This window comes from Clytia hemisphaerica, unplaced genomic scaffold (assembly GCF_902728285.1).
Source record: "Clytia hemisphaerica strain Z4C2 unplaced genomic scaffold, Clytia hemisphaerica genome assembly, whole genome shotgun sequence".
Taxonomy (NCBI): Eukaryota; Metazoa; Cnidaria; class Hydrozoa; order Leptothecata; family Clytiidae; genus Clytia; species Clytia hemisphaerica.
In genome coordinates, this window is record NW_027103781.1 from 194,128 (window position 1) to 215,827 (window position 21,700).

At 34.8% G+C, this 21,700-nt stretch overlaps 1 protein-coding gene across 1 annotated transcript; it reads left to right on the forward strand.

Moving 5' to 3' along the window:
- Positions 1-3,451: 3,451 nt before the first annotated feature.
- On the forward strand, positions 3,452-21,366 carry LOC136806212 (gephyrin-like). Its single transcript, XM_067062774.1, has 22 exons — positions 3,452-3,682; positions 4,513-4,594; positions 4,839-4,896; positions 5,186-5,278; positions 5,476-5,570; positions 5,730-5,796; positions 5,935-5,977; positions 6,301-6,398; positions 6,634-6,807; positions 8,765-8,945; positions 10,255-10,392; positions 12,071-12,163; positions 12,981-13,040; positions 13,507-13,622; positions 13,947-14,005; positions 14,961-15,063; positions 15,426-15,476; positions 17,616-17,737; positions 18,040-18,133; positions 18,827-18,894; positions 19,314-19,482; positions 20,056-21,366. The coding sequence occupies exons 1-22, from the start codon at positions 3,616-3,618 to the stop codon at positions 20,287-20,289; spliced, it is 2,265 nt and encodes a 754-aa protein (XP_066918875.1). The 5' UTR covers positions 3,452-3,615; the 3' UTR covers positions 20,290-21,366.
- Positions 21,367-21,700: the final 334 nt, after the last annotated feature.

Genomic DNA, 21,700 nt, shown 5'->3' on the forward strand with positions numbered 1-21,700 from the left:
CATTTATTACGAGATAAAGGTGCAATCTTCACTTATCATAACCACTTTTAACAAATCAGTCTCACTTAGGCCTTTGGCAATTGGAAAGGCGTTAACAAATTCCCTGTCAGATTTAAATATTTTTGTTCAATTTTAAGGAAAATTCTTTCAGCAAAAGGATCATTTTCAAATTTTGAAATTAATTATCTGTTAGTTACAGTTATAGCAATAATTACTCAGCATGAACAAAAGTTCATAGTTTTTTGGGTAAAAGTTTGCCTTTGTCTCGTAGAAAGCAGGAATAAAGTATTATTTTAATTATTATTATATTATTTGTCTCCATAAAAACTGGCTTGTACATAGTCACGTCTAACCCAAGTTTTAAAAATCGTGTTGCGTTTTTTTGTGTCTTTTGATAGAGAATTTTTATTTTTTCAAACAAAGTTTTTTTCTTCGGACGTTTTAACCATTAGCGAGTCAGGTGTTTGCAAATTTTACAAAATAATAGTTTATTAAATTTGTAATTTTTTTAGGATGCGGAAATTCTTTAAATGCTTTGTTCTTTGTTGTAAATCGAATTTAGCATTAATCCACTCGTAACTATCTCTCCAACGTAAAGTTTCACATTAGTATCTGATTCCCTGACTCGTTAGTTTTTCCAGCAATTTTTATTAATTCCATGTTGCTACATGTTATAGTCATTTAATAATGCCCAATTATTTTAATTATTGTTATAAGTGCAAGAATTTAATTAATTAGATATTTTCACGATATTTTTGGAGTTTAATTTATTTGTCTGGGTTTGTTTGCCTTTTTGGCCGATTTTGACATGATACTGAAATTTGAATACAATTTTATAGTAATCGTCCGTTCAAAAACGCTAAAAATTTAGGCAAAATTTGACAAAACAGTTTTGCTTTAAAAAACCAGCTAAATTTTAAGAAACCTCAGTCTTTAATAATTTTCATAGTTTTCTTTCTAAACCCACCAGTTCCAAGAGAATCTTCCGAGACAATCCTTGGTCAAATACTATTCAAATACGCGAGCGAAAGAAAATACCTATCTTGTGTGAGTCATTCATTAAGCACAGAAATTTCACTGTAGGCAAATATCTCAACAAAAACACATGCCGTGAGAAAATTATCAAGTTTTTAAAAACCTGTGAATTAACTTTGGAGCTTTATCTTATTATGGTAGACAATACTTTTCACTTTGAAATCATGCATGTTCCTTTCTTTAAAATATTTTTCTACTCTCAAGCTTTTAATTTTCTATGGTATATCTATCGTCACATGAAAAGGTTTATGAAAATCATATTAGTTGAGGGTGGTAATGTTTTCCGAAGGTATATTGAGATTCTTCAGTGGCACTTGATGATGGGATCTCTCAACATAAAAACAGGATCCTCCTATATTGGTGGTTTATGTTTTACCTGTATTTGCTTACCAATGGTTTGAGTATCGAAAATTTCCGATTGTACTTGTGGGGTAGCTTTCAAACTCAAACCCAGTCCCTTTTAGGCCGCTTTTTATGATTCTGATAGCTAAGCTCGTGAAAGATTTTTCGATTGAATCACGTCTTTCAAAAAGTTGTGCAAGTGGTTTTGGGAGGTACGAGATTGGAGTAGTTTTAGGTGTTTTAACCTGTAACATTTTTGGGTTAATATTGGTCATTGAAAGGATATATGCGATTTTGTATGGATAATCATTTAGTAAATGTTTTCAAATTCAGTTGCTCTTGAATCTCAGACTGTTCTTCTGTCTATCTTTATCCATAACTGTTTTTTTTTGGGCAGCCTGGAAACTTTTTTCTTGATTGTCAAATGGATGAAGATTGAAAATGTAACCGTATGTTATCGATCATGGTAGCCTAAGATTTAGTTTTTTCTAGACCGACTAATGATGGCCCCTTTTCTGGTGAAGTATTCAAACAAGCAAAAAATAGTGCTGGCCCTAGTGTGAGATCTAAAATATTACGAGGTTGTAGAGCTGCCGGAGTTTTATTTAGTCGGGTTTTTTTTTCTTCGGCAGTTCGGGGAAAAACTACTAGAGGCATTTTCGTCACTTTTCCCGGGCCAAAATTTTCAAATTCGTCACTTTCACCCAACTAAACTGTTCAAAAGAAATGGTTTCCTTCACTAGCTTGAAAATGGATCTTGTATAATTCGACGTTTAAAGCACTAATTTCGGTAAATAAGGGTGTAAAAAAATTAGATTTAAATTTAGGTTGCGGTATAAGATTTTGGGTAAATGTTTTTGGTCGGTGACAAAAAAATCAGGTACAAGTTTTGGTCGGGTGATGAAATGTCGGGGAAATATTTCGTCGGGAAAAATTTTTGTCACTCCTTCAAAATGTTCATCACTTTCCCCAGATATTTTTGCCCCGATAAGGTAGGGTACGAGATACCCATGAAACCGTCCGCCCTCGCCGAGCAAGCGAAACTGGCAAGGGCCAGGTATCATCCAAAGTCAGTTGCAGGCCGTGAATTTTCAAAACACGAGAAGTTAAAAACGCTTTACTTTCGACGATTCTCGGTAGATTTGAGTTATACCCAGCTCTACCCTGATTTGTTAGCGCTGAGGATTTCCTGGCAAGGAAGGAGATTGAACGTTTCCTTTTTATTAAAAAGGCGAATGTCGTTTCTTGAAATAACGAGGATGAAGTTCATTTTGTTTGTTCGTCAGTCATCATCATGGATCACTTTTCTCTTCTTCCTCTCGGCCTTAGCAACTCATTATGTAATCTTTTGAAATAGTTTCGTCATGCATATTATTATAAGAGGCTCTGGATGGTTGAATTCCTTACAACAACTTATTTACGCACAATGTAGTGCTTTTTTGTTTACTAATTGGCTTTCTGTTCTTTTTACTGAATCGGCATTAAACTATGATGGTAGCATGGCGACGTAACGGGACGGAAGCAAAGTTAACAGCGATTTTCTGTTTATAACTTTTATATACGACGCTAAAGTTTTTGTACAGAGGGTTTTTTCTCCGTTCCTCTTGTTCGCTCCTTTCTCTCTCGTCGTTTTCTTTTCTGATGGTGTACTAATTCTTTGTAATTTCCGCTTATTTCGCATTGTAAGTTATGTAAAGAATGTCAAGCATATCAAGCTTAACCAACACTAATCATTAAAGTCCAAAATGTGAGAGAGAAAAGAGTTTTTTTATTACGCGCGCGGGCGCAATCTTTTATTAAGTGTATCATGTCAATCATCGCATCAAAAAGCTTGTAGTTGGGCTTTTTTTTATTCAGTGAGAATCTTGGTTAAACTAATCATCATCGTCAGGATATTTTCCATAGAGAATGATGGTTATTTTTGACGAAAGAACAACACAAAAGTTAGTTGTTAGTTGTTCCAACACGGAGAAGAAAATATTTCCGATTCCGATCCGCCCACAACCTACCGCCCGCCCGCCTCAAGCATTCTCGTCAAAGTTATTATCCGGACGCGTTAGTGACGACATAAAATTGATCGAAAATACAAAATTCGATTTAGATTCAAAACATAAACAAAAAGATGTCGAGCAAGTAAAAGCACGTGTTGATTTTTTAGCACAGATAGATATCATTTTACACCACAAAAGTTCATATTGTGACCTAAGTATTTAACAGTTAGAAGGAAATAGGAACAACATGGCTGGACATTATGTAAATCATTCTCCTCCAGGAGCGAGAGAAATAAAAGTTGGTATTTTGACAGGTAAAATTCCTTTCTTTATATTTTTTGTATGTGGTCTCCTGAAAATTTAAGTCCTGAATATTTTTTAGACCTGAATAGACCGTTTTTCTACAATCTCATTCATTGAAATTTTTGTGTTTTATTTCTGTTTCACAATATTTTGTATACAGTCCAAGAAATTGCATAGAGATTTGCTTTTCCACTATCAAATTTGGCAACACACTTACTTTTGACAGTCTGTGGCGTGGGAACGTTGTGAAAAACAGCCAGGCTGTTAGCTGGAGTCGGTGGATTTTTTGATAAATTCAAAATGATTGTGTATCTTACAAAAGGTCATGGAGCACTTTGCCTTTTCCTGCTTTCTCTATCTGTTTTTTAATATCACATTATTTCCCACTACTTGCTTCATTCGCATAATTAAAACAATCTCAATGTTACAGTGCAGAATTAACGGAACCCTCTAGCAGTTTGTGTGAATGTGTGACTGGGCTTTTTTGGTTGTGTAAATGCATGAATTGAAAAAAACTTGCATGAACATGAAAACCCACTTCTTGATTGTATGAATGTCTTAATATGCCCTATTTGTGTGAATACATGAATTTTTTTTTACAGATTTCCTCGATTTCCTCAATTTTCTCAGATTTTTACAAGAAATTTCCCAATTTTTTGAAAATTCCTGTTTGTGTGAAGCTTGAAAAAAGTTACCTGAATGTGTGAAATTTAGGTACTGCGGGGGAGGGGGGGCTCATTAATCTCACTTTCAAACCTGATCAAAATTTCATTCATCAAGTTCTCAGGAGTTTTTATGTAACTCCAGCATCAAAATGTTTGAAAACCTTCTCTATATTTAGTGAGTGATAGATGCTCAGCTGGAACACAAGAAGACAAAAGTGGACCAAATTTGAAAGCCCTTGTACATAAACATCTGCAAAAGTAGGTATTGGAGCCTTTTGTAATTACCTTTTTTGAAATTATATGATTAAACCATCACCACTGTATCTAACATTTAGAAGAATCTATCACGCAAGTTTTAGAGTAGATTTAAAATACATACAGTAATAGTATATTCAATTATATAATTAAGGATTCACTTTCACTCAGTTTATGGTCAAGGAGGAATATCAATCAATTCAAAAGTATTAACACACTGACATGATTATTTCTGCTTTTATTACAGGCTTGGTGTAGTACAAGTCCTTTCATCATGTGTTCCTGATGAAGTCCATATTATAAAGGTATACAAATATTGAAAAAGGTTGATATTTTTTCTTTCATAGGATGATTTATGTTGTGGTAGAATTTTCCACTTCAATACTTTTAAATCATTGAGAAAATTATACCCGACTTCACGATACCTAACAAGAAAGTGTAAAAAAAAAAGATTTCCAATTCCCGATTTTCTCAATATTTTCTAGGTGAACATTGAAAAAAGATAATTTTATGGTTCGGTTTGAAATTTAAATCAAATTGTTTTACAAGGTTTTATAATCAGTCAATACAATACAATGTGTCATTTATTTTCAGAGTTGTTTGTTACACTGGGCAGATCAAGAGAAATGTGTGTTGATATTAACAACAGGTGGTACAGGATTCAGTGCCAGAGATGTCACACCAGAGGTAATTAGGGGTATTGTTAATGTTTATTCTGTGTATGTAATAAGAACATAATATATCTAGCAGTATTAGGCCGGACATGCCAAATTATAAAAACGGTCTGCCAAACGTACTTAAATCCTAGGTCACAAACTTTGATAAGAAGTGTGTCAAAATCTTTTATTGATTTTATAAACTTTTTTGTTGTACTCTTGACTCAGGCTACCAAAGAAGTTATTGAAAGAGAGGCACCTGGACTAGCTATCAGAATGCTGTCCAAATCTATAGAGACCACACCAATGGCAATGTTATCACGGTAACTAAAAGTTATATTCATGATCATGTTTGCAATAGGCTTTAAAAATTCTACTTTGTTCTATGCATCACTTATCTTTAGTTTATTTTTATGTAATTTGATTTACATTGAAAAAGCAAATTATCATGATAAGTTTAATGACTTGTTTTTATTATTTAGGCCAATATGTGGAATCAGAAAATCAACAATCATTGTGAATTTACCAGGCAGTAAAAAAGGGTCACAGGTATATATGACCACTTCATTTCTTTCAAAAAAATATAACTTTATGTTTTGATGTAACATGAGATATAAAAAACATTACTATATACTGTGATCAAATTGTCTTACGTAAAATTTACATAATTTTTGGTTTTCTATATAGGAATGCTTTGAGTTCATTCTACCTGCACTTCCTCATGCTTTTGGTATGTTTAAGATTTTACTATGAAAAGAATATCTGTCTTGTCTGGTCTGATTGGTACACCATTTTAAAAGAGGCTTGATTTTGTGTAATTCTCATCCTCTTATCATCAAAAATTGTCTTATATCCCGACACTAAGCTTTTATTAGATTCTAAGGCATGATTGATTTAATCTGTAGATATCACAGCACTTCAAAGGCAAACCTCTTCCCTGTGAAGTTAAGAAATTGATGAAATGATTTGAGCTGTTAAGAAAGTTTATTTGACAGATTTTTGTTGATTACTTTTTGTTTATTATAAAAAAAAATCTATTAAAATCCATTATAGATTTAGTGTCAAGTAATGAAGAGAATGTCAGTCAGACTCATTCAAAAATGCAAAAATCACCATCCCCTTTGCCTATGGATAATGAAGCCCCCACCACAGTAAGACAAGGATTGAACTTCATGGGTCCTACTTTTCGATAACAAACAGCTATTTATAATTCTTTTTTTTACGTAAATGCATTTTATTGAATTGAAGAATGCATTACTTTCTGAGCACATAGCATATTTTAAATTCCTGCTTTTCTTCAAATAAAAAGATCCAGTCATATTGGTGTTACATGTATTTTAAGCAGTTACGTTTTAATGATATAATAAAATATTTTGTTTTATTTAGGATTTTCAAAATGGGCATATGAACTCCCATGATACTGATAGGGATAGTGGTAATTATAGCGCACATAACCATCATCATCACCATCACCATCATCATGATCACAATTTACCGCTAGATGATTCGGCAAGTGGTATCATATGTTTAGTACCAGGATGTGATGGCTCTTCCTCTATGGTATGTATCGATAATACAATACACCAGGGCTAGAAATGCTGCTCGGACATTAAACATTTTCTGAGCAAAATTCTCTTGCAATTAAAATTTTTAAGCAAAGGTGAAACCCCTATTGGATATTTTGTGCAAACTTTTTAAAATCGTTATTTTGAGCCTTGTATACTTCTCGACGCATCTTTCATAATTGCATTGTTATGGTTTCAGGATTAGTTAGTGATAAAGAGATGTTTATTTAACTGATTAGGCGGATTAGCTGTTACTGAAAGATCCATTTTGGTAATTACAAGATCGAATTTCTTGATTACCTGAAATAGCTATTTCACTCTAATGATATGTAATTCATATCACTCCGTGACAGAGTTTGGACAAAAAAAACTAAACAGCTAGACAGTTTTTTATTATGACGTTGATAATTTATCATTGAAACTGCTGCTCCATTTCTTTCTAAGTCATAAACTTTGAAGTTTGATTTATAATTAAAGATCGGAAGAAAAGAATGCATAATAGAAAGCAGTTACAGTTTTATGTGAATCATATCCTCTTTGCAACTTCCTGGTGTTACCAATTCACATTATTGTGTTATGTGTTATTTGCACAAAAAAAACATATAGCAAACCCTTAGAAATAAATTTTGCAAGCTCATTTATATAACACAAGATTTACATCTTACTCTATTTGGGGGCAAGCTGTTAAATTGGATCATCTAAAGTAATAACATGATTAATCTTTTTTGGAAGAAATAAGAATCTTGCAAAAGAAGGGAACAACCACAAAATCTCCAAAATCTACAGAGGAATAGTATTCTTGTAAATAATTGGATCTACCTAATTGACATGTGAATGCTAAATTAATTTTCCAGAGCATTCTGTTTTTTATTTCAAAATGATTATTCTTTTCTTTATCGGTATGCCTGCCTCTAACCATAAAGGGATTTGAATTACCTTTTTTTATGAATGAAATTCCAATTGGTCGGATAATATTTCTTTTTGTGGCTTTCCATAACGAGGCCACAATTATATTGTGCTTCAGTCAACTTTAGTTTCTCAAGTGATTTTTTTTTTATTTCTAGTTCCTCCTATAAAATTCACACGTTGCAATTTCAGGTCTATTGAAAATTTTAAAAAAAGACTCTATACCATCACTTCTAAATTGGAACTCCTAAAAACGATAATATAGTCCATACTCAGTTTTTTATCTTCAGAGCTTTCCCCTAAGGTGCCTAGAGTGAGTTCTTTAAAGTTAATATTTGCACAAACTATAACTTGCAAAACTAACTAAACTTACTTGTTTTTAAAAAAATCTTTAAAAGGAAAGGTTAATAACCTTTCATATTAGTTTTACTTCCTAAAACAATTTTTGGCTTTCTTCATTATTTACATTTACATGACGAAGCAATACCAAAATAGTAAACCATTTGAAATACTTTATAGCATGATCCATTAAAAAACTGTTTAGGGTATACTGTAGGAGTGGCCTAATCAACAACGATTTTATGTTTGACCTCAGAAAATTATTACGCAGTAATCATTTTCCCATTTCTCGCTATTTGGGGACTTTGATATCTTATGTTTTGTTAAAAAAGGGGGTTAATCTGCTCTAAAAGAGATGCAGTGAATTTGATGATCTGACATGCTTGCTCAGCCAAAACATTCAAAACGAAAACGAAAATGAAAGTGAAAGTGACTCGGTTCTAACTATGATTATGATTGAAATGTGGTTATTTAAATTCAGATAGTCACTGCGCCCAAAAGCTCAATTTAAATATTTAACCAGAATCTGGCTGCTGCAGATCTTAAATGAGAACTGTTGACACGGGAAGATCCCTTTACGGAGCCAGAGAGCCTTAAGAGTCAATGCGTGCGTCGTGCAGAGTAATCGGGATCTACTAGGAGATTAGAAAGATACTGAACATATCTTCACATAATTGGCTGTTTTATCATCTCTTCTTTTATTAAAGGGCACGCCGCCACCTCACTCCAACCGTCAAAGTATCGAAAGTCTTCAAAGTTTGCAGAGCTTACAAAGCTATGGATCATCCATTACATCGTCAGAGCCTGGAGGCTATTCAGAACCGTGTTATTCAGGCTATTCATCTTCAGAATCGGGACGACCATCTACAGGATGTCATCATAAAAAAGGTATTGGGTTATCATTTTTAAAGACTTAACTGTTTAACCTTGCTGTCTCACTTTCTGAGGATAGCGATTGTAAGATTGCTCTGTACACGAGGGTACGAGATACAGGCTTACGGTAGTCTGAAACACAGACGTATAAGGATCGTATGGGTTTGTATTAGAGAAGGTAGAGCATCCAGCTACGGTGCGCAAGGTTGTGGGTTAGATAGACTGATAGACTCTCTACCTTCACTTATATATCATTCTCTCTCAATCCGGCTGATAATCGAAGTATCGATTAACGTCAAATGAGCTTAGTAAAGCTCAAATTGCAGATGTAGAACAATAAACTCGATATACATACTACCTTACTACTAACCAGTCCTTTTTACGCCAACTTTTATTCTATGGAGGCTTAAAATTAGTGCCCATAAGACCCGGCTAAAAACGGGATGAAAAGGATATAAACAATAGAAATGAAATTTGATATGTTGAACCACGAATCTATTTATTAATGAAACGAGACGTCCTAAGTGTCAGGGGTGGGTTGGTCTAATAACGGAAATTATAGCTTAGAAAATACCTGATTTTAATTTCAGATACATCGAAATTTGATTTTTTTTAATTGTTACAACTATTGCTTTTTGACTCAGTTGGAACGTGGATATACCATTGCTTGTCGTTATTTGTTGCTAGGGTAACCATCTTATCTATCTAATCAGATAAAATTCGAATCTTGTAAAAAAAACCTTTTTTTTACTAAGTTGTGTTTTTATTAAGTTTTTATTGCACTTTTTTTGTCCATGTGAAAAACGAAGTTATTTTTTTGGTATACTATCATTTTTTCGTATGCTATATGAATTCAACGACATGGATTGGCCTAAAAATGGTTTGCTTTATTTCAATGTTTGAAATTTTAAAGGGGCAATCAATGCCAACACTGTGTACCTCTCTTAGAAGCCTTTTTGGTTTTTTATCTCGAAGACTGCGAATAAATCGTGTTTTTAAAAATCAACTCTTATCTTATCTGATATGAGTGGAGGCTGAAAATGCTTATTATTATAAAAGTTGTAAATTTTTCTGATTTTTTATTTATGCTCAAAAAGACATGTAAGAGGTCGAAATATCCTTCAAACAAAAATGTGTCATGTTTTATTCTGATATTTGGTTACACATCTGATGGCTTTTAATGTTTCACCTTATATGAAATATTCTAACATTCTACATTTTAAAGATTTTTAACAATATCGACTTCAGCCTCTCAAAAGCCTTCCCCTTTGTCTTCTTGCGTTTAACTTTATCTGTAAAATCTTCTTTTTTTTTCGTGCTTCAGTTTACATCGATACACCACGCGTAGCAGAGCGCGATCGCTTCTCCCCTTACCCCATGGTGTGTGTCAGTAAGGCTCTCTCCCTCGTTCTCAGTTGCATCAAAGTACCCAAGAAAAGACATCTCGTCAATTTGCATGCAGGTAAGAGAAAATCACTTTTCTGATCTTATAAAAGAAAGTCCTGGCTTTCAAACTTTCGTATGTGGAATTCTTTTAGATTTCTATGTGCAATATACCTTTTTTATAAGAACAAACTATATAAGAACATAAGGCTTCGAGGGCCGAATAAAACAATATTAGGAACAAGTTAGGAATATTTTAAGTCTTTGCGGGCTCTAACACCTGATTTCTTAAGAAAATGGGCAAAAATACTCACACAATGGTGAAAGTAAGAACATGTTAAGAGGCTTAAAACTCAAAAAGTTGGATGTTCTTATAAGAAAACGTGTATCTTTGTCTTTCCTTGAAGGGAGTGAAATGATAAAAAACTATAAACAAAACCGTTAAACCAACTGATTCACCGTAAAAAATTCGCGAATTCATTATCTCTATCCCAATACGCGATTTTTTTATCAGTGTGATGTCGAAAAAAAAAGCCGTGGTCGTCTGGTATAGGCAAGGCAACAAGTCTATGAAAAAAAGAGATAAAAACTACAAGCATCCCGAAATAACGCTTGCGACACTTTTAAAATACACGTTTTTTTTTTTTAAGAAACTAGTTTTACCAAGCAGCCTCAATGTTTCTTAAGAAATCGGCCTTTTGAGCCTTAAATGTTTCTTACATGTTTCTAAACTTTTTGACGTAATCAGCCTTATGGAAGGCTGGATTGGAAGGTTCTTAAAAAAACTGAATTAGAAAATATTATTTTCTCATTCTCAGCCTCAGCATGTTTCTTAGATGTTTCTTAGTTTTTAGGCATTCTGAGCCTCATGTTTCTTAAAAGTGTGTTTCTTAAAAAAAAAAAGTGTAGTTGAATCGATCGTGAAATACCGACACAATGTTTTTATGGGTTTTTAAATCAAATATCGACAGACACGTGTAAAAAAGGTTTTCCACTGCAAGCAATGAAACTCCTATTACATTGTGTAGACATAACAACGAGATTGGACCTCGTTATAGTGAAAAACTGCAATTTGGTTTAATTTTGATCCAATTAAATCAGAGTACAATGCCGACAGACTCTTATTACGCAATCACGCCTATTTAGAACAACTTGAATGCTAAACTTCTACTAATACCTAAATACGTGGGAAATTTTGATCAGGTCATTGAAAGTTTCTGCAATATTCTTTAAAAAAAGAAATACTATTATTTTTTCACCGAGTCTCCTGAATACCTTTCGATTTTCTTTCCTTACTTCTTTCAAAGAAAAATACATACTACCATATTTTGAGAAATAAGCACTAGGGCGCCGGTTTTATAACTTTGGAAGGTTCTATCGGGAGAAGAGGGGTGGGGTAAGAAACGTGCGAGGAAGAATTAAGGGATATGTGATGTTTTTGCATCTTATTTTTCTTAATTTTCTAATAAGCACTGCGTTTGAATTTGCGGCGCGTATTAGAGGGCGGCGTTTGAATACAAAATCTACGTGCGTCGCTTAACGAAGGAAACACCATAACCCAACAAGTGGGAATGGCCGTAAATGAGATACGCCGTGACCTCTGCCGCCCTTTATTATTTCCCTCTTGAAAACGAATCTTGAGAGTCGAGAGCGACAAGGAAAACTTATTTTGGAATAGGTTCATGTGCATTTGAAATTTTGAAATTTCATGATTTTTAAATATTGTGCTCTTTCATTAACTATCACCATTTTGGTAGGTCTGCTGGGCAAGATATTGATGGAAGATGTGAGAGCCAAAGAACCTTATCCTCCGTTTGCTGCTTCTGTAAAAGATGGTTACGCTGTCATTGGTAAATACGGTTTCTTTCTAAACATCCAGCACATCGATTTGATTTAGTTTCTTTGTTTAAGGAGCGATGGTCTAGTAGTCTAAGGCGTTGTTTTCGCAAACTAGTGGACTACAGTTCGACGAATTCTCGTTTTCCAATGTTCCGCTCCGTTCTGTTTACATTATAAACGAGTTTACGTGTCTACTCTTTTGAGGATGTTGGAACTGCGGGAGTGACTCGAACGATTTGGCACGACCTGCAGTTTTTATCCGCAAAATCAAGGATTGTAAAAGCACTGATTTACTGTCGTCCTTAGTTAGTCAGGACCTAGGCAAATCAAAAACTAACCACCTCCGCTGCATAAAACACGTCATACATAAACGCTCTATATATTCGGTTCCTAGTCAGTTGTCCATGGGTACCGTGAAACTACTCGAAGAACTGCATCTAGAATTACTAAATATTTGGCTGTCTACAAATATTGAAGTTACAAGAGTCTTACTCTGGAGTGTTCTAGCTTTACAAGATTTCGCGTGCTGAAAGGAATAATAAGTACGATGCTATTGTCCCTTAAAGGGATGGTAAAAGCGGGAAAATATAGTGCGTAGTTTACAGTCGTATATAGAAAAAAAATCGGTGACGATAGAGTTTCGGACAAACGACCGTCAAAAACTCTACTGATTGTTTTCGGTGTAAAAAAACCGGTTTGCGAATTCTCTTCGGCTTTGAGCTTTTTTCTTAGATAATGATTTTCCTTAGACTATAGCATAGTCTATACCAAGGTCAAATCATTTACATCTCATTCAATCACTTATACTAATGTCTTGTTCATTTGTAGCTTCTGACGGTGCAGGTGTGCGAACAGTACTGGAACCCATCACTGCTGGAAAAGTGGCAAGTTTAAAATATTTTCACTTAAAAATTGCGTTAGTTCAAATTTTGATTTACCAGCCTGGGACGAGTCTTTCGGTGGTCAAAAACAAAAAAAATCTTACCTGATCTTCTTTTATATTTCAAAACAAATATCCCCTACTGGCTGCAGGTAACGTTGGTCACACAGAATAGTCAAATGCTATCAAATAAAGGCAGGCGCTACCTCTCTTTGCATATACCTAACCTTAGACTGGAGTCGTTTATAATGCGTGTAATACAGAAGTATAGGCGTTATATGATAATACGATTATTAATTGTTATGGGGTTTAGTTTGTCTACTAAAATTTGTTCCCTCCATTACTTTTTGCTTTATTTCTACTATGTCTGAATTAGTAGTCTAGCTTGCTAGACTGACCTAACCAGGATCTTTTTGAATGAAGGCTATAGAAACCTTTTATTGACGTTTCATCTCTTCTTTGTTGCGTAGCCAGTGAAGACGATACGTACAGGACAATGTAGTCGTATAAACACTGGAGCACCATTACCACCCGGTGCTGACGCCGTCGTTATGGTGGAAGAAACTGAACTCGTTGAATCTAAACAAGATGTAAGATGAGATTCCCTTTTATGACCTCTTTTTCCCCTTTTGATTGGCTCAACTAGGTTGGGTAACAATCATGTGAAGACGATGCATTGTAACAGTTTTTACAAATCAAATTTTAAAATTTTCAGAAATTTCTTCTGAACTTCCAAATCGCCTCTGGATCAACGATACATTGTTCACGCATTACAGAGCTTATTATATTTTCTAAGACTATGTTTTGATATAACAGGCAACGTTGTGGCATTTTACGAATTTCAAAATAGAGATTTGAATTAGTTCGGATTAACGAGATATCCTACTGTGTATTTTCACTTTGTCACTTATCAGGGTCGCGTTGAAGTGAGCGTCCGAATCAAGACCGCGCCGCGTGTACTTCAAGAAGTCAGGTATTATAATTTTTCGAGACTAATAGTCTAGGTCACCAACTTTTACAACGCGTTTATTACTAATGTAATGAAATTAAGAAAACGTGGACACTTAATTAATTTTATCTCATGTTATAAAAGTAAATTAGCATTCATTAAAGAAATTCGAATTCCTTTTCGTAACTTCTTTTGGATTTAATAGTGACCCGCTGATCTCTATCTAAACAAGACAAATTATAGTCTGCAATCGATATCTCAGTTTTCTGCCCCCTTAATTCTTGTAGACAAATTTTTGGCTTTTGGAACTAATTTTCGCGGGAACTAATTTTCGCGGTCGAAAAAAAAATCCGAAAAATTACATTTCGCGGGTTTAAATTTTCGCGTTTTTTTTCATTCTTGAATTTTCGTGGGTTTTAATTTTCGCAATTTTGCCCTTTTTTGGACAATTTCTTTCATTTTCCTAGGGATTTTTCAAATTTTTCGATAAAATTGGAAAAAATTGTTTTTTGCGGGAATCAATTTTCGCAGTTTTTAACTCTCAAAGTTTTTCGCGGGCTCAAATTTTCGCGATTTTGACAAAAATTAATTCCCGCGAAAATTAGTTCCAATAAGGTATACGTTTTTTTTAGAACAAACTATATAAAGAACATATAAGGCTTCGATGGCCAAAATATTAAGAACAAGTTAAGAACACTTGCCGACTCGAAAACGGCCAATTTCTTAGGAAAATGGACCAAAATACATATAAAAATGGGGAAAATGAGAACATGTTAAGAACATTTTTAGGCTTTGAAACTCAAAGAGTTAAGAACATCCGAAAGCTTCAAAATTTTTGGATGTTCTTATAAAAAAAACGTGTAGGTACACACCTTATGTATGAGCCCTTTACACGTCAAACTTAGTTCAATGTTAGTTTTGGGTGTCCAATTTTCTGATTTTAAAATGTTTTAGTTATTCCTCATCTTTTCATAAACAGGCCTGTTGGATTTGATATCAAACAAGGTGAAACCATTTTGAGCTCTGGTGAAAAACTAGGTCCAGCTGAACTTGGTCTTCTAGCAATGGCTGGTGTACATACTGTAAGTCAACTTTGATATCCCCTTTAAGAAATCTTTTTTGTTTTTGACCGTTTTGAAATTTTGAAAATATAGCTTCGATCCAATCATCAACATCCCTCATCTTTTTCTATTTAAATCCCTCATCCGAGTGAAATTCAGCTTGTTGTTCTGTCACCGCTTTAGATTTTCCATTGGGCAGCTTTCTGGTAACCAGTGAATTCCAATTTTTTGAATCTTTTCAAAACCAACTCGCCGGTTGTTCAGTACCCACGATAAAAAAAACGAGGGTGTTTCAAAGGTATCAGTGGACGACCAAATTTTTTGATCGAATTTGAAAAAGTTTTGACCACCATATTGGATTTCTTTTCTTTTCTATTTTTCAGGTATCAGTGTACACTCCACCATCCATTGGAATCATCTCAACTGGTGATGAGGTATTTCATTTCTTCTTTCTTCATTTTCACTTTCAAAAAATATCCTAACCGACTTTTAAAGGAAGTGATTAACACGGACATATTTATTTTGTGGATCCATGAAAATTCTACCTTAAGGGAGCTAATTTTCGCAGGAACTAACCGCGAGAATTAAAACCCAAAAATTACAAATTTAGCCATTTATCATCTAGAAATTTGAAAATTCCTAGGAAAATGAAATGGAAAATGAGGCAAAACCGCGAAAATCGATTCCTGTCGAATACGATTTTTTAGAATTTTTTTTTCGACCGCGAATAATAAGTTCCCGCTAAGATTTAAGGTATTTTATTGGATGAAAGATATTTTTTGCCAAATACTGCTAATGGTCTGGTATAGCACGGCTTTGGTGAAAGTATGAGATATTTTAATTTTAGTGAATGGCGAGGCCTATGTTTCCTACCGATTTAGGATATGAATTATTATTAATGGGACTGTTCACACAACAGGGTCGATTCTTACTCAGAGACATTTTAGAACTTGGTGAGAATTTCGTGCGACTAAGAACGTTCAATTTGAATGAAAACTTTCGTCCATCTCATCATGTGCTCACATATAGTATATATATATAACGATATTCAAGATTTATCAATAATTTTCCCACGAAAAAATGAAATCATTTATACGTTAAGTGTGAAAAGTGGAGTGACCGCCTCTTCTCAAAGCTCTTTTTGGACAGCTCAGTAGTTCTCTTTGTCAGGGAATCTCGTGTCCAGAAAATTTTGTGCGTGAGACCGTTTTGCGGTCGATATGTTGTATGTTATAACGGCATTTAGTTTTGCTAATCAGCAAGAATTACCTTATTGGAACTAATTTTCGCGGGAACTAATTTTCGCGGTCGAAAAAAAATATCCAGAAAATTGCATTTCGCGGGTTTTAATTTTCGCGGTTTTTTCCATTCTGGAATTTTCGCGGGTTTTAATTTTCGCGGTTTTGCCCTTTTTTGGACAAATTTCTTTCATTTTCCTAGGGGTTTTTCAAATTTTTCGATAAAATTGGAAAAAATTGTATTTCGCAGAAGTTAATTTTCGCGGTTTTCAGCTCTCAAAATTTTTCGCGGGATCAAATTTTCGCGATTTTGACGAAAAACCGCGAAAAACGCTAAAATTAAAACCCGCGAAAATTAGTTCCAATAAGGTAGTTTATTTAGTCAGAATTAATTTACATTTAAGGCTCACTCGCTAAAATTGTGAAATTTTGCGCGAAACACGAAAATCTGTGACATTCATGTAGTTAAGATCATGGGGTCATGCGAGAATTTTTTTTATAGTTCGCCATGTCGAGAGTCATTGATAAAAAAAAGTGACATGAGATTAATGTCATACTCCGATCATTATAAGACCATTAATATGTCAAAGAAATATCTCTCGGGTATAATTTATTGATTTTCATTTTTGAGTCTTAAAAGTTTTACAAAACCTCTCACGGAAATATAATGGGGGTGAATTAAAAGAGAACATTTCAAACATTCTGACAATTCGTGTACTGAGTCACGCTTGAAAATTCCAAATATGGGTTTTATATCTGGAATTTTTAAAGTCGTTGCTCGGTAGCAAAAAAATGTTTAAATCAAACCACCCAAAAACTTTCGCAATAGTTTCGAAAGGGGATGCTGCAAGTATTCTCAAATAATTCGACTCTTAAAGTAAAAGTGACGAAATTTTTAGGTAAGTGAAAAAACTTATCGTCGTCAAAAACTTTTCGGGTCAGCTTCAAGGGGCAGTTGAAAAGTATTTGCAAAAAAGTAACGAAGTTTTCCCCCGACGAATATTTTATCTGACGAAAAACTTTAAGTTTTCCCCTTTAATAAGCTACCACTCCAGGGTTTTCTACCTCGTCTTAATTTTTGCTTGAGTCGAACATTTTCAATATATTTCAAGGAATCTGCTCGCACATAAACAATGCTCGGAATTTGTTTTGAATTAGAAAATTCGCAGTAAGAATATTGAATTCGTGTTCGAGAAGTTCACTTTAATATCAGAAAATTTTGCGCTCAAAGAGTTTAGTGACTCCGGCTGTTCTTTAATGAAATTTAATTTCGTAAATGAAGCAAAAAAAGAACGTCCCTGGCATTAATATCTCTTGTTTTTGTTTATCTCATAGTTGGTGACACCAGGTTCAAAACGAAGTGAGGGGCAAATCTTCGATTCGAACAAAATTGCATTATTGACAGCGATACGTGAACAGGGTTTCAATGCTGCTGACCTTGGAACCATCTCTGACGAGTAAGTTATATGATGCGGATATTTTAAACCTATCTTCTTTATTCTTGAAGAATGAATCTTTAAGAAAACTTTTGAATTCTAATGGTGATATTTCAATCGGTTTGTTTCCGCGATGAATGGAGTTCTTCGTTTATTTCTTATCTTACGCAAGACTAAATCCGACGTACCAGGCACTTGTATGAGTTAAGTAAAAAGTTACTCAAATCTGGATTGCTAAAACGTTAATATGAATAGTGACTTTCCGGAGGGCTTACTTTGGACCACGTGAATTAAAAGTTGTTGTTCTCTCTTCATTTTTTCAGTTATTCGTTGATGAAAGAAAAACTGTTGAACGTGATTGACGATGGAACACATCGAGTCATCATCTCTACCGGTGGCGTCTCCATGGGAGAAAAGGTAGCCATATTCGTGCCTAGAACCTTTTAGATATCTTCTCCGTCTGTAAAATTATTTGTTAAAACCCTACTTTTACGTTCTTAAGCCTAGATTATGAGAGTGGTCCTAGAAGATGAGAGGCTTAAAAATGGGGTTAACGCTTCCAGGAAACCTGTTCAACCTAGAACTAAGTGGACTTATAGAATTATAGTAAATAGGCGTAGTAGTGTAGTGGTCATCGTTCTTGACTTCCGTGCTGGAGGTCAGGGTTCGATTCCCACTCGGTGCTACGATTCAATTGGCAAGTGAATGTACCTTGGCCCGGGTCAACCCATACCATGTGAGGGGAATAGGGTACCATCACTCTGATACAAGAGTATGGGGAGATATGCCGGACATTGAATGTGGTGTGGTGATGGTACTCATATGTTCAGTACCTGCGAGAACGCAAGTTTCTCCCGTACTGTGCGAGTATCATCATCGATACAGCACGGCTCTGATGTGTCGCGAGCACAGAGTACAATATCTGGTAAGCGCTGTGATTTCCCTACCTAGGGGTAGGAAACTATCCCGGGATAGGGCCCGGTCCGATGATATTGGAGGGTCCGCTTCTCTCCTCTCATTTTTTTCGAAGTTTACTAATTTAGCGGAGGAGCTGTCGTTGAAACAATTCATTCTTTGACTTGAAATTTATTCTTATTTTATCTTTTACAGGACTTAGTGAAGAAGTTCCTTGAAAATTTTGGCGAAGTGAAGTTTGGAAGACTGAACATGAAGCCAGGGTATGAATAAACTGCACAATCCTCATCTCCGACTTTTTATTACTGACTAAAACTGTCCCTCTAAAATAGGTGGATTGATTGATTGATCTCCTGTATGAATAACACCTTAGAGAAATATGGAGCCCTGCATTAGCTAGAAAAGAACGGAAGGGAAAATGACAACCGCTTCAAAATGTGTGATCTGGATTTTATCATCGTTAATTACAGCGTTCGGCGTAAAAAGGGCCGATAAGGTATTCAAAAACAAAGAAACAACAATATTCAATCAGTCGTAATGATTGCTGCCCGTATTATAACTTTTTTTTACCCGACAAAATGGTTTGGTAGACCTTTTCCCTATGTTATCACCAAAAAAACTGACCCGTGAAAATGGTAATTTTATAGAGTGTCTTGAAAGATTTCAAACATTTTTATTTCAGGAAACCTACCACATTTGCCACCATCATTCGCGGATCGAAAACTACTTATTTCTTTGCGTTGCCTGGCAACCCGGTATCAGCCATGGTCACCTTTTATCTCTTTGTTCTACCCGCCATTCGGAAGTTGGCAGGCTACAGGAAGCCCCATTTACAAAGAATCCAGGCTAGAGTATGTTCAAAATTTTGTTGTGTAATACGACGAGATTGACGTTTTTAGTATTTTAGCCCAATCGAAGTACTGTCGTTTGTTACGGTTAGAAAGCATTCCGTGTCTGCACTTTTTTTCTTATTTCTTCTTTAGTAGAGTGATTTTCTATTCTTAGTATACATTTTTATATAAGCAATCAGGCTGCTAAGGCTCGAGCCCTGAAACTAGCCAATTCGTAAATTTGCTTTTTAGATAATGTAAGCCTGGCAAACGATAGCCCTTGACACAATTTAGCATGAATATGGTTGAATATCAGGGGTGGTCAAAGCAATTTTTTAGAAAAAAAGAGCTAGAATATTAAGAAACCCCAGCCCTGAACCCAAAATTGGGAGTTCCTTGTAAAAGGAATGTATAAGTGAACTTCTTGAAACCTTACTTTATCCACCTCAATGTCACGACATCTTTCCTTTTCTCAAAAGAGCCCCTGTTTTTTCGATAATGACACAAGAAATCGCCCGTGGTAGAGATGGAACTGGCTCTTAACATGTAGTTTAAGGACCTTTTAACAATGACCTTTCTATCTTACCCTTTTAGATCGACTTTGACGCTTGTTTAGACACAAGACCCGAATACCATCGTTCCAAACTCAACTGGGATACAGACGATGGTGTACCCTTAGCCGTGTCAACGGGCAGTCAATGTAGCAGTCGTTTATTGAGCATGCGCTCGTGCCATGCCCTTCTAGAATTACCAAGCTCAGACAATACAAAACGGTTAACACGTGGTAGCATGGTAACCGCATTGTTGCTACCCAAATTAATCACCTGATTGGTTCATTTCTTCGTGCGTTTGTTACATGGATGGGTATTATTTGATGAAGAAAGCCAATGAAGTGGTTTTATGGTGCGGTGTCAAATGTGACGGTAGCCAGGGAAAGCAATTACCAGAATGTTTTGGTTCAAGACTAAGTAAACCACAGATTTATAAATCTCGAAGGACCAGATGTTGTGCTTTAAGCCAGAGCAGGCAAAAAAAATGAATATCGCAAAAAATATTGTTGCTATTGTTTTCAAAAACCCGCGAGGCTTCTGATTGGTCAAGCGCTGAAATTCTATTTCTATTTTCACGTGACCTAGGTAGGATTTCCTAACGAGATACGACAGGCAAAGCACAACATCTAGCCCTTCGGGCTTTATAAATCTGTGAAGTAAACGCGTTTAATGGCGCAAACCCCTGATGACTCACTAGACCAATACTGTACTGGTCTTAAATTATGAATTTGAATTATGAAAACATTTAAGAACGAGAAATTCGTTTTCTACGCTCATAGCTAAAGAAACTAACACTGTATTTAAAAAATGGAAGATGTTTATATATTGATGGCTGCAGATTTTTTAAAATTTATTATCAATACCCTACTAAAATGAATTCTTGCTGAGAGATAGTACAAATTTGTTGAAAGAGTACTTTCAATGAAAGGCTATAATAAAGAAAATTGCCAATAGCATTACGTGGGCAAAACTGTTCGGCTTTCGGGAAACTTGGAAACATTGGAAATTTTCAATATATTATATATGTTAGTTATATTTACCGAAAGTAATTTAATGTTCAAGGTTTTTTTCTCAAGTTCAATAGCATCATTTGTAAAGTTTCCTTGAGTGTAGTCTAGGTTACTCGCAGAGTTTTTATAATTTGGGTACTTCGTCGGACCTGATGCAGAAAGAGAGGGTACAGGCTTTGGATATGTTATTTATATAATTGGTGTTTTTATTAGCATTTTATAAAAACAAATTTGTTACTTTTTTTTTGTCAACGATCGTTATTATTAGTTATGTATTTTCTGTTTAAAACCTCTAAGAGAGGCACTAACCTTAATTTAATTGGAGAACCACTGTATTTATGCGAGATCTGCTAGTAATCCAAAATTCGAAGACTTTTAAAGGTTTTGTTTTTACAGAAGTGTTTCATACCAAACACATTTTTCATATCAGGACAGTGTCTCCCTAATGTTATGTTATGTTGATATAAGCAAAAAATGTTTTTCTTTTCCTCTTTCTGACCAATCTTGCTCCACATCCGTGTCAATTCAATGTGAAAAGGCTTGTGAATTAAAATTGATGATTAAGCAAACGATATCACTCTTATTTAAAAATAAAACCTTTAAGGTACCAAGCTCTTTGTCCGAAATCTCCTAACATGAAAAACATGAAAAACATGAACAAAGTATTACCGGGAAGAT

Coding starts and splice junctions, on each gene's coding strand:
- LOC136806212 (XM_067062774.1), top strand. CDS start 3,616: ATGGCTGGACATTATGTAAATCATTCTCCTCCAGGAGCGAGAGAAATA. Junction 5,978..6,300: donor TGCACTTCCTCATGCTTTTG/GTATGTTTAAGA, acceptor AATCCATTATAG/ATTTAGTGTCAAGTAATGAA. Junction 6,808..8,764: donor GTGATGGCTCTTCCTCTATG/GTATGTATCGAT, acceptor CTTTTATTAAAG/GGCACGCCGCCACCTCACTC.